At 41.8% G+C, this 13,943-nt stretch overlaps 1 protein-coding gene across 1 annotated transcript in view; it reads left to right on the top strand.

Annotated features, from left to right (window-relative positions):
* hhip (hedgehog interacting protein) overlaps window positions 1–13,689 on the top strand; it is a 35,847-nt gene extending 22,158 nt beyond the window's left edge. Inside the window, exons 10-13 of the mRNA XM_073465347.1 lie at window positions 445–590; window positions 1,713–1,794; window positions 10,899–11,047; window positions 11,204–13,689. Of these exons, the coding sequence (XP_073321448.1) occupies window positions 445–590; window positions 1,713–1,794; window positions 10,899–11,047; window positions 11,204–11,400 (574 nt within the window). The 3' untranslated portion in view covers window positions 11,401–13,689. The remainder of the gene's footprint in view (window positions 1–444; window positions 591–1,712; window positions 1,795–10,898; window positions 11,048–11,203) is intronic.
* The last annotated feature ends 254 nt before the right edge of the window (window positions 13,690–13,943 follow it).

Genomic DNA, 13,943 nt, shown 5'->3' with positions numbered 1-13,943 from the left:
ACACACTTTTCTTTGGTTTGTAATTTATCCCACTTTGCTGATGTCAAACACTGACGCTTGAGTAAACAAAGGAAGTAAATAGCGGGGGGGGAGTACACTATCAGGAGTTGGCACTGTGTTTAAAACAATGTGTGGTCGGTTAATTCTGTGCCTCATTACAATTTGAGGGCACACTGTTGTGGCTAAGTGAAGGCTCCGGCATGATGTTTGTTTTGAAACTAAAAGCCGAGGTCTTAAATGACACCATGTGAGACGCTGGGTGGAAAAGGAAGATGGGTCGTTGAACCATATTACTAGAAGTAAAAGCTGTTTCCAGATCTCAACTGCTGCAAATGAGTTGCATTGTTTTTTATTATGCGCAGTATCGTAAAAGTCTACATGACACAAACTGACAAAGTGAGACCTGTAGTAACTGACCTACTCTGTGTGTTATGTTTGTCTCAGCAACCTGCGGATCCTCCAGAAATCTACATTGTCAACATCAGGAAGTGGTGAACAGTGGCAGGAGAAAGCTCTGTGTCTTGGCTCAGCTGGCTCCTGTGGCTCTATGCTTGTGGGGCACATCTTGGGTTTTGGAGAGGATGAACTGGGTTAGTAGAACAATGAATGATAAGAAATCAACACTGTTTTGCTGCCATTCAATCTAACTTTCTTTTCTCCCTCCCTTTGTTTTGTTCTTCCTCTCTATATCCGCATGAATGACAGCTATGTTTCACACGTCTTCATATCTTCTGAAATCACTTTGGGGTTTTACATGAACGCATAAATGCTTGTTGATTTCAAATGACGGATGTCAAAACTATGGAAAACTCATGGCTTAGAGTCATCTTGTTTGATCTGAAAATCTGGGAATATTGCAACACCCAGCCAACAAGAAGTAAAACTCTAAACTACAGGGCAAGTAATACCCTACTTACTCTACCTCTATGGCTCATTCCCAACAGGATATTAAATAGCGCGTGCTTCCTCCTGGATTAATTGTCATTTCCATAAGATAGCAATGATACTCCAAAGACCCACTTATGAGCTATGTATTGGGCCACCTACTAGGCGATGTTTTGCATGAGTGGGGAGATGTGTTACTGTTTACCTGGGGGACTGCAGCGTAAAGATAAGGGGAGGGTGAGCTGAGGTGAGCAGACTAATATGATACAGAACATTTTTACCAGTTGGACCCCCACCAGACTCTCGGAATTATTAGCTGTCAGCTCTGGTGTTTCTGATTAAAACGAGGACACGATCGCATCAGAAATGTTTGATCACGGTTCTTGCCAGGTCTTGGAGTTATTATTTGACGAGGTATTTAAAGATTCCTGCATTTGATCATGATTTGCAAGTGGTGCAAGAATCATAGAGGGGGGTGGGCTTGTGTCCCAAAGTATGGGCCCCACAGACACATGTTTACAATTTGTCCCCTTATGGAATTTTCTTGCGGGCTTGTTCCTCATTAAATTATCCGCCTGGTTCCCAGTCATGAGTATCCAATTGTCCCATTAAACTCTTTCTTAAAGTCCTTTGGCAAGTGCGGCAATGCAGAAGCTTTAGCTACACTCATTGTCTTCATCTCCTCGTGTCTTCTCCTTTCATCCTCTTGTGTCTGCTTGTCTCCTCTTCTTATTTTTGCAAAGCATTGGGACTTTTGCTGCATATTAAAAGTATTTCATGCAAATAGTGCAGATGGCCAATTTCATCTGACTGTTCCTCTTTTGCAGGTGAGGTCTACATCCTGGCAAGCAGTAAAAGCATGGCGCAGTCACACAGTGGGAAACTCTACAAGCTGGTAGACCCCAAAAGGTACAAATATGAAGCACATTTCTTTTTCACTGAGCCTCTTTTTAGCCATCATGTGTTTGTAGACTTGGGTGGCATACAGTCAGGTCTCGGTTCAATAAGCAAGTGATCCCTCTGTACTTTTACATGCCATCTAACGGGACAAACAAGCCCACAATCCCTAATTGCATGCTGGTTTTTGTTTTTCCACATAGAGTATATCAAACAAGATCCAGCAACTGACTCATGAAACCATGGATCTATAGTTAACCACATTTCACTGCAGTGACGTCTTTTCTTGCTCATTTTCCTCCTCAAATCTTCAACACTCATACACGTCCCCTACACACACAATTAACAATTATCACAGCGAATAGAACTTCACATCATGTCACATCATGACCGCCTGCCTTGGCCAAAACAAATGCAGAGCAGTAACTGGAGAATAATCACTGCATTTCAAAATGTTAGTGTAAAGTATTGCTAACAGCAGCACTGACTAGCTGGCTGTGTTGTTGCCTGCTGGTTATTCTAAGAGCATTTGACAGCAGGGATTATTCTGCTGAGAGCAAGGAAAACACAAAGGCACCTGTTGTCATGCTCAGAAACCTCTACATACTTTATTTAAGTACATGTAGAAACACACGTGTTTGTGCATATAACCCAGCGCACATTTTATTCATCATTCACATGAACTTCACTGTGAGCGGTTCCGTCCAGTCTATTTCCGTGCAGTCTGATGCTTAATTAGTTGATGTTAAACAACTGGAATGTGTTGGGAACATGCGCGTGAGTGCGACTTCATAATTCAAATGTGTGTGCGTGTCACTGTCTCTTAATCCCTACCATATGCATCACAGTTTTAGAAATTGTTCCGATCGGGACGGATCTATAAACTGTTCCCGCAAAGCCGAGTACATGTGATAAACATTTGTCACTCGAGACGAGAAAATATGCAGACAGTGCATGAATGCATCCCTTGTGATACGGATGATACAGATGTATAAGCATTTGCGTCTGATGTATCGCGCTGGCAGTTAGGAAATTACTGCAAACATAAGCAGACTTTGTAATTCAAACCAATTGCATATTGAGTTTCAAGCTGAACCGCACCATGTTTTTACCTATCGTCTTATCAGGACTTGTGCAGGAAGTCGAGAGACTGAGATCCTGCAGGGTTAGGCCCATCTGCTCAGGTCTGTAAGTGTATCGTGTCCAACCTTAAACGAACTGAACACACAGGAAAAGTCCCAAACGAATAATATTTCTTTAGGCAAAGTCAGATTTGATTAAGAGAGGCAGATAAAGTAAGAGAGGCAGACAGAGAGAATTTGCATGCCTCAGAATCGCAATAGAAACATATCCGCAGCTGATTATTCCTGGGTGACGACAGTGCCACCCAGGCATTAGTGCAATTAATTACAACACAGATGTTTCAGAGGGGCCCTGGTGGCTTGCTCCTTATTTATGTTTTCTGGCGTGGCCGCTGGATGCATTTCTCCCAAAGAACAATTCTTTCCACCATCAAGTGGACTTGTTTAGTCTGCGTGGACCCTGTGGTGTTTGAGTCCAGACTCCTAATACACTCTGCCTTCGTTATTATGATCTTGTTTCAGGGAGGATGGAGAAGGGGTGACGGGGGGAGTAAATGGGGTAGCTAACGTGTCTGACCTCAACGCGTTATCAAGTCCGGTGGTCCCCCCCCCCTTTTTTTTTTCTTTTCCATACTGCAAAGACATCTGGACCCTAAAGCCCTCACATTTAGAGGTTTGTTTTAGAGTATGGTGGTTTCTGTGGTCCAGTATAGCATCTACTGCTGTGTTTTGATCAACTGTGTGTTTGGGAACATAGAGGGGGGAAAAGAGGAACTGTTAGGGAGAGCGGTGAAGGCTTACGGGGAAACATCAGCCATAAAATCCCTCAGCAGTGTTTGTGTAAACATGTCCTGGCCAGATGACTTCATTTCTAGGTATTTGTTTGTCAGTTGGAGTACCCCTCCAATAATAAATAGGCCACCATGCATTTTGAAACATGCTGAATGTGTGTGGTGTGAGGGTGTATGTGAGTGAGAGACACGGACAGACATAGGGAACGGCATGGCTTGTTTGTGGTATAGCAGCCAGATAGAAATACTTTCAATCATATACACTATCTGTCTCCAGTTGAAATCCTTTAAGTGGAGAACTATACATCATAAGAATGGGCATCAATGCACTTAGATTTTAACAAAAGCAAGAAAAGACAAGTTTATTTGTCTCGTAATTCCAACTACTTTACATAAGACTTAAAAAAGGCGTTAAAGGTGCAGTGTGTAGGATTTGGGGGGATCTATTGGCAGAAATGGAATATAATATTAATGATTATGTTGACATTATAGTTTATAATTACCTGAAACTAAGCATTTTTGTGTTTTTGTTACCTTAAAATAAGCATTTTATATCTGTAGGGGGAACAGGTCCTCTTGAGTCCGCCATGTTTCTACAGTAGCCCAGAACGGACAAACCACAGGTCGCAATCTGTGATCTCACCGATAGATGCCACTAAAAAAGACACGGGTCCTTTAAAACAAGCTAAAAAAGAAACTAGATGCATATAAATTAGGGCCAGGACGATACGATATCGTGAAACATGGGTGCTGATTCTTAAGTTTTGCAAATCAATTTTAGGACTTACTGTGATTTTTGTTTGTTTATTTAAAAAGTTTATTCACATACTTCTAGAGACTGTATATCTTGAGTCATATTCCAAAAACAAGTCACACATCAGTCAGTCTTTCTGAGTTTTATTGCAGCAGCATCATTGCTATACTGCATATAAAAGCGAACTGATGAAGATGAAGTGAACTGCTACATTTACATTTCTTCTCATTAAGCTAGTGCTTTAAGAATAATAAATAACATAGAATATGTGAATATATAAACTGTATTTGTGCCACCCTCTCGTGGCATGCAATGTCTCTTCCTACTCACCTACTAGTAGCTGTATTTTTAAATCCATTGAGATTTTTGAATATGAGTTTTGACCCTTTTGAGGTTGCTGTAGTTGGTCTGTGAAATACTGTATAAGCCTGCAAGTATGAGCACACATGACGTTTTATGTTCAGCATGTCAAGTAAAATGGATCACTTGTTAGGATATAATAATTACGAACGCTATGCTAATTTTCTTAGCATGTTAATGGTAATTCTGATTATATGTTAGCAACGAGCTAAGGGACTAAGCACTTGTTACTGATTCAGGAATCAAAGAATTGATTTAGGAATTATTTTAAAAAATCGACTTTTTTTCTTTTTAACTCTAAATGAGTAAAAAATGTACATAATGTCACATCTGATCGAGACAAATTATAATAATGAAGTTTTTGTGTTTTATTTTGCTCGACAACAATCAAATCAAAGCTGCAGCCCTTTCACTGAGTGAAATTTCATTTTGCTGGGCTTTACTCTGCACATATATACTGTAGGCAGGTATTCATGGGCAAGTTTGGCTACTTCTCAGTCCCACTGAGTCTGCATTTGATAACATAATTATTTACACAGAGAGAGCATTATATTTATGCCAGGAACAAATAATACTAGACAGACCCCTTTTCTTTTTGAGAAATGAAACATACTAACAAACAAAGATATTACGATACAGCACAAGACAGGGATTTGTTTCAGCCCCTCTGCGTATATACAATACGCCATGGGAGTTGTACTGTAAATTTACATGTTTATTATATCATAATTCAATAGGGACATGTTGTGCTCCAACCATGCACTTGGACAGAATCGACCTCGCTCTTAAAGTTTGCCACTGGCAACAGCTTAATTGAAACATATAGAGCCAGACCTCCTGCTGATTTCTGGTGTAAAATGCAATTTGCCTCCGTTCCTCCACAGAGGAGAAGGGAAAGCAGTATTCCGGGGGACTTTTCACACGTTCAGGTTTCGTCAGCTGCAGGCTGGACTGATTGAATTACAGCGAGCAGAGACCTTAAAAAGACACAGTGAACTTCAAATAGGGTCCTGGGACCTCCTTTATGAACTGCATTAGCCATGGAAGTCACAAATCACTGCATGTACAGGGGAGGGAGACTGCGGGTGCTCGTTTGTAGATATATTTATCCTTATGTGTGCCTCTCTGTGTTTTGTATGTACAGATATAAACTGTGTGGGTGGTGGGTACACGCGAACATGCACATCTGTGAGCCTGTGTGAGCGTGTGGTGTACGCTAGCTCCCAGCACGCTGCAAAAAGAAGCCTTTTCTTTATTTTCCTATCCCTCCTAAATCTTCCTACATCTCTGCTATGGTCCTCCCCTTGACAAAGCTGCTTGCCAGTCGCACTGAATAGCCCTGGCTCCTACAATACACAGTAAATTTCTTGCACAATTAAAACAAGGAATGAAGCTACAAAAGAAGCCCCCAAACAATGGAGTCGGATGACAAAACAGCAAAAGAGACCACACTGGGCCGTTTGATTAAGCCATTGTTAGGGCGCACAATGTACACCACTCCACAGCCCTTTTCTCACATATACCTCATGTCAATCAAACAGGCCCTGCGAGCCAACAAGCTAAACACACACACACACACACACTGGCAAACATAATAATCAAACAGATCAGGAACAAATCTGAGGCAGAGCATCCACACGGCTCTGATGGCGCAGACCTGAATGGATGTCAGTGTTAAGATATGTTAATGTTCAGCTTCCCCTGGTGTAAGGACACAAAACGACAGTCTTAACCTGCATTCATCTGGCTTCTTCTCTGCATTATCTTTGCAGCAGCGAGCACATCTTGCTCTCTTTCCACTCCATTTTCATTTTATTTATGACCCGATCTGCGTTTTATGCGTTCTGATTTTCGTTGTCGTCGTCATCATCATCATCATCACTCTCTCTCTCTCTCCATGTAACCACCTCATGTGTGAGCACTGTCGCCCTTCTCCCACTCGCTCACTCGCTCTCACACATACACCACCCCTCCCAAAGTTGATAAATTCCCACAGTGGCTGTTGACCCAGCTGCCTTTGTCAAGTGGCGCTACCAGCAGGTGCTGTTTTCACAGCCACCCTGGCAGTCGTACAGACTGTTTAGTAGCGCTGCTGACCCCTGCCTGCTATTAACAGTGTTAGCTACAGACCCCCCCCCAATCCTCCAGGGACTCTTACTCTTTCTCTCTCTCCCTCTCTTTCTGTTTGCTTCCCTCCTTCGCTCTTTTTTAACTACATGCAGCCTGCGACAACAAAAGCCAGTGCGGATGGAGTCTGGAGTTGGGTGCTGATGGGAGCATGGGAATCAACCCCCCCTGCCCTCCATCCTCCAAATTTAAAGCAACTTTAACGCGCGCGCACACACACACACACACACAGTCACAGTATTGTCACTGCACACTGCCATCAGTCAGTGTGTCTGTCAGAACATTTGCAACACATTTTTCACACTGCTGAGTAAACACTCGCACAGTCAAATAAATACAATTATCTTCACACAACATTGTAGTTGCAGTCATTTATCCACTAACTGGCAGATTTTTACTTGCGTATCTTCCCACACACTCAATCCTGTACAGTCAACAAAATGTAATAGCTACCTGACAAGTGAAGGTCAGAACAGGTGAGACTCAACATTTCCTCATAGCAACAGTTGTACGAGTAAATCAACAGCAGTGATCCTCCTAAAGAGTCATTTCCCTGTCAGTTAAATCATCATCGACTAATCTAAAAGTAAGAAAACACTCAGATAACAATCAAAATCAATCCAAATTTTGCAAAATAATTGCAAAATATTGCGTATATTACATCTTAGACTAGGCAGTTAACCTGTTAGTAACGGTCGCTTCTCTTTTATAAAGTAACATTTGGCGTGACATTTAAATGCAAATTATGTCAATACGTAATGTTTAAATGAATAAAGTTATAATAAAAACGTTTAATCGATTAGTAAATCCGACCCCTGAGAGTAGCAACCTTTTTATATTCCATATTTCATATTTTTCCTGGCAATGTTGATATGCCACACTAATAAATAATAACTTATACCAGCTGTTGCTCGTATGGAATAATGTTACATGACTACAGTAGAATCTGGGAGTCCTCCTCCGATAGGGGCTATAAAAGCAGCGTGGCTCCTTTAAGAGACAAGGCAGTGCGTAGCGTGTGAGTGGTCGAGCAAGAGAAGGAGAGATAGCTATGTGACTGTGTTCAGAGCAGATCGGTGTTAGCGACCGGAGCAGAGGGGAAAGTTTGGCAGAGAAGGTGACTTGTGGTTGTAAATGTACAGTTACAGTTTGACCATGAATAAACTCTGTAGCTCCTCAATACACAAGAAGAACTTCTGTTGACAGCGACGCTAATGTCAATGCTATCGTCACTGATATTGATCTTGCTAGAACGTCAGTGTGGTTGCGATGGTAATAACTACGTATGACTGTTAACCACGCCCCCATTCTCTGTTCGAGGAGGAGCGTCGACCATTAGACAGGAAGAAACACTGACTGGAGGGGGGCTTTAAAGGTCCTGAACTCCATCTAGTTTTGGTTTGTACTGCTGTTTGACCATTTGCTCTCCAGTCATGATTGATGAGGCCTGTTCTCTCATGGACCAAGCAGAACATACACACACGCTCTGACCTCACTACTCGATCCTCTCAGCGCTCATACCAGCGTCAGTCCACAGGGGTCCACTTAACATGCCTGCGTGTTAAAGTGTGCGTGTGCGTGGCCTTCAGTGTCCAGCAAATAGTGTTGTCTCAGTAGCTTTTTACCTCTCTGTTTACACATCTACATTTCTCCCTCTCCCTCTCTCTCTTTCACAAAAGCACACACAGACAAATGTGTATTGGTGTGTGTGTGGGCCAGTGGGCAACAGACGCTAACAGACGCTTCACATTTGAACTTGATTACGCACACGCTGTATTATTTCCAGATTTGTCGAGCGTGATATGAAATAATTCTGTTTCAGCCCATTTGCTGATGTGCGTGTCTGGATGTTTGTCTTAATATGGAACGCTCACAATATGTTTCTGTGGTGTTCAGACTTCACGCATATGGTGTGGAGATGTTTGTGTTTGTGTGTGTCTGCATTTTTCCAAATCGTGTTTGTATCTGCGGGAGCCCCGTGTTAACCCTTAATGTTGTTTTGCTCTTCAAGTGTGGAGAATTTAAGGAAAAACATAAATCAAAACAATAAAGGCGCCACACTTGACGCAGTAATTGTCTCCGCCATACAGTTAAAATCCATCTTAGACAGTAGATTCAAAGTGGACCCACTTTGAATCGACAATATACAGAAAAAATGCCAAAGAAAAATCACCAGTCGACATCATAGACACAACATCTGAGGGCAGATTTGTTGATACTTCTTGTTTTCCACTAAACAAATGGCTTCAGCTATCATGATAAATCAAAATGAAGTGTTTGTGTCATACAGTACATCCACAAATCATAGTATAGTATTACCGTGTACCTCAGCCAATAAGAGTTGGACAAGTGTTTTGTTTTTGCCCAGTCCCTCCTTTCTGTTTGCCTGTGAGCACGATGTTTTTTAAAAGTTATGAATGGATTTTTGCACGAAACCTAGTGGAAACTTTGATCTGGCACGTAGCAACTGATGTGTGTTGGTGGGTGTGACTTCTCACTCAAGGGGCTCCAACTTCTAAACATTTAACGTAGTGTGCTTAAACACAGACAGATGAAGGAACACATCCATTTCTTTCCCAATCAAACAACCTGCGGACCAACCCTGCTAATTTCTCCACTTGGCACAGCAGCTGAGACACAGAACAAATACAGAGCTGATTAGCTGTGTAGTGTAACACGCCAAAACTCTGAAAAGTAGGTAGAAGTTAAACAAATCTAGTCTCGTGGCATGAAATCATCCAAACATTGATTTGCAGTATAACTACTCACCTTTACATAACCAATGCGACCTTGTTTACATCTATAACTATTTCCGTACAGTTGTTATTATCATCGGTTGCTCATAAAAGAGAGAGGTGATTGTTCTTTAAGGATTCAAAACAGCAAGGAGTGGCATGACACAGGGTCCAACTTGTATTATTCTGTCATTATTATTGGATGTTAGCTCAATATGTAACACACTTTAAAACAACGAGGGCACGACATAATGGAGCAATTTGTCAACAGTGTGAAGAAACAATGTGTTGACGTTATGTCAGACATCCATGTAAGCATGCTAACCTGCTACCATCCTGTCTCGTAATACCACTTTGTACCAGCAAGAGGTGATAGTTTGATAGACCCCAAAGTCTCTTTAACCAAACTACCATGAGCTTAATTGCCTTGTTAACTCATCGTTAACTCACACTTCAACACAGTCGTGGTTTGTCTTTCTGAAATAAATCCTGAATTCACTGAGTCAGATGTGAAAATATTCCATCTCTTCAACTGCTATTGATGTCTGACTCTCCCCGAAGTCATACTCTTGGTTAGAGCGACTGTACCCCCTGTTGTCAAACTGACCCTCAACGGCCTCAGGGGCTGTGTTCGGTCCCAGTCCGGTGTCCAGCCGTGATCACTCTCACGTCAGGCGGCCAAATCCAGTTGAGCTGGGCCCCGTCCCCCATGGTGACTCCCCCTGTGATCTGAGGTCCCAGTCCAAACTCTAGGGCCACTGCCTCCATGGCTAACTGTGCCGTAATTAGCTAACGATAGCTAGCTACAGCCCGGCATAGCTAGTAAAGAGCAGCAGTTGTCAGGTGCTCTGAAGATATGCTGCCCCCTATGTTTTCGGTACTACCTTCAAAGTCTGACCTTGTTCTACATATTACACCTTTAACCCTATGACCATAGACGTATTTTACAACAGATAACCACCAGTATTTGGGGTCCGTACTGGAGTTTGGAATTCCAGATTTATTTACATTAATTATATCCCAACTGTTTTCTGTGTTGCTGCCAGTATTTAAAATCACGTCAATGAAACTGTCAAACAAAGTTCTAAAACTGATATTTTCAAAATGTTTTTCTAAACTTTGGACTTTGGGGTGTGACTTTGGATGACACGAAGCGAACATTCACATAAGTAAATCCTTAGCCTGACTTTCTGTTATTTGTTAACATGCCATGTGATGCTTGTGTCGCCCACATATTGACTTTCCCTCTTTCTGACATCTGTTGCAGGCCTCATGCCCCTAAGGAGTGCCAGCGTCAGGTGGAGCCTCCAGAGCTGCTGATGACAGCTTGTTCCAGACACTGTAAGAACGGACACTGCACTCCTACTGGCAAGTGCTGCTGCAGCCCCGGCTGGGAGGGACCCCTCTGCCGAGTTGGTGAGTGATGTTTAGAAGATTTTCAGTATTATCAGCTGGACAAATGTGTTTTTCCTTTCCAGAAATGTCATCAAAAACCTGTTTGATCTCCTGTGTCCTGTCTTTTCTTGTTACTACTTTTGACATCATTTTTTTTCTTTCTCCTCTCCTCTGCAGCCAAATGTGAACCAGCCTGCCGCAACGGAGGAGTGTGTATGGAGCCCAACAAGTGCCTGTGTAAGAACGGCTACTCTGGGGCCCAGTGTGAGAAGAGCGAGGGGGGTATGCCCAACGACCAGGAGAAAGACGGCATACTGGACCACATCATTGACATGACCTCGTACCTCCTGGACCTGACCAGCTATATCGTATAGGGGTGCGCAGAGGGGGGCTGCTCCCCGCTGTCATCCTCAAGTTGACACAAATCTACCTACCACCACCAGCAGACTCTAACGAGGTGTCCTTAATATGGCCTCTTAATCTCCCTCACACCCACGCAGGCATGTACATACATACACACACACATACAATACACACACAGGATCCCGTCAGACTGCTTATCATCCTCATCAACAAACTCTTCCTCTTTCGCCTATAAGCTACTTGCTCTTGAGCACCAGGCCTGGCATCCAAGCCGTGTTCACTGACCTGCAGACAGCAGCGAGATGATTGACAAGCATGGCCAAGTTATGGAAGTTCCACTAAGACATTTTCTCTGAAGTTCAGAAAAAAGACTCGCACACTCCACAGGAACAGGAACTCCACAGGAACAGACCATATTAACTCAAGACTTTGGATCTTTTCAGGGGCCATCTGTCGCCTTACTCAAGACCCCTCAAAAATGGAGTTTGAGGCATCTCAGCGGAGACAATTGATCGTACAGGGGTTCTTTAAGGATTCAAAATTGTAAAGAGTGGAGTGGCTCAAGATCCAGCTAAATAATTGTCTACATACAGACTTTGAAGGAACACTCTGCACCTCTGCCTCGGTTATCAAAAGCTGAGAAGTCAATGAGAGTCACATAGAGCCTGCAGTGCTTTGTGCTATTCTATTCTAAAGGCACTAATACAAGAGAGATGTTGTCTCACTTATGATGTTGTATTTAGTTTGTGGGCACATTGTCATAAAAAACTATAACAGTATACGGTATGTATACTTTGTTTTGCAACACTCACTTGCTATCAATGTACAGAATGGATCGACAACAGAACGACCGAGTGAGAACATTCAAAGCCAGTTTTCATACAATCTGAACGGAGTTATCGGCTCCCATGCACTGTATTCATTTTTTGTTTCATTCACTTTATTATTCAAAATGAATTTGTCTTTAAAAAATCGCAATGAGAGTAGTTTCACACTCACACATACAGTACATACCACGCTACCACAGGTATGGTCTAACAAACTCCTTTCATTGCGTCACACACTGAACCTGAACTCAAAAACTACAAAGGGAAGAGATTGCGAAGCGGTGATGTATATTTCCAATAGAGCTTACCTAAGTACTACTTAGCATTGCAAAAAACAAAAAAAACTATAGCATACTATTGTTATCATAGAGGAGGGTTTATTTTTTTAAGCGTAATAATATATGGGAGAGAATGGTGTTTATAGAAAGCAGTTTTACACTAAGCTTGTCAGTTCATGTCATTTCATGTTCTTGTACTTATATATATGCAGCTTTTTCCTCTGTTAAGAAAGACACGCGAGGTGCATAAAAGTAATGCATGTCTGTGCCTGCATAGAGTAATTCGGAGCAGTCCTTCTAATTCTTTTCCCCCCTGACATGTGGTTTCATTACGACTGTCAGAAATGTGTCTCTGTTGTGAGATGATCAAAGATCCCGTCAGGCCACCAAGTCACTGTGGAAGCAGTTCACAGTCAGAGGCAGATCTTATCTGTGGAGAGCAGACTTAAGATTAACCTAAAGATCTGTCTAATGGAGATAAGATTGAGTGTTACACTCTAATAAGCATCTGACTCCTACATGTAGTCGGAAAACAGCCAAACACAGACCGGGAATGTCTGGAGTCGCATTAATGTATTTTGTCTTTTCAGATGCCAGACAGACAGATGCAGCTCACATACAAGCATGGCCAAATTCTCTGAAACTAATACCTTCTTGAGAATTCCACATTACATCTTTTCCCTTTTAAATTTTCCTCAAATAAATTGAGTCTTGACAGAACCATCAGTCATTGTGTTGAACAGTTTCAAAAGCAAAAACGGTTGCAGTTTTGCTCTCTCCCCAACTTTTATTTTGAAAAACACGTCTCCAAGTATCATGGTTAATTGAAGTCCAGTGTCCGTAAAGATGTAATTGTTGTTCATCTCCCGCCTCGCTTGTGTTTGCTGAAATAAATCAACTCTACCTGGTCAAAATGGAATTCATGCTGTAAAATGGAAAATTATAATTTTTTTTTAGCACTTAATGTGAAAGTTGCATTGTAGCTGCTGAGACGGCGTGGTGTGAATAGAATAACCATTTTCATTATTTAAGTAGTTACACAAATAAAATAATTATTTAAGTTCTCTATGTTGTTTTTACCATTGTACTGTATGTGACAATTTTTTTTATTCCTGTATTGTAAATAAAACTAGGGATAACTTTGTTTCTCTACAGAAATATCAATATGTCTATTAAAATTTATAGCATGTCTGAACTATTTGTCTCTCTTTTGTTTTTGGTAGTCAGTAATATATGAAAACACTTTAGATCACCTAATGAAGTTTGGACATTTTCAGTGTACTATAAGTACTGGATTAATTGTTATTATTGGAAAGAGAAATTTCTGTTAGCATATCAGGTTTCTCAGTTGTCGTGGAAATGCACCTGTTTATGTTGGCTATCGTTGGCTGGAGAAGGTACATCTACTGAGGAAGATCACACCATATGATCTAAACACCAGAACAGCAA

The sequence above is a fragment of the Pagrus major genome, chromosome 1 (assembly GCF_040436345.1).
Source record: "Pagrus major chromosome 1, Pma_NU_1.0".
Lineage (NCBI taxonomy): Eukaryota > Metazoa > Chordata > Actinopteri > Spariformes > Sparidae > Pagrus > Pagrus major.
The sequence above is the reverse complement of the archived record's forward strand: the minus strand, read 5'-3'. Positions and strand labels throughout refer to the sequence as shown.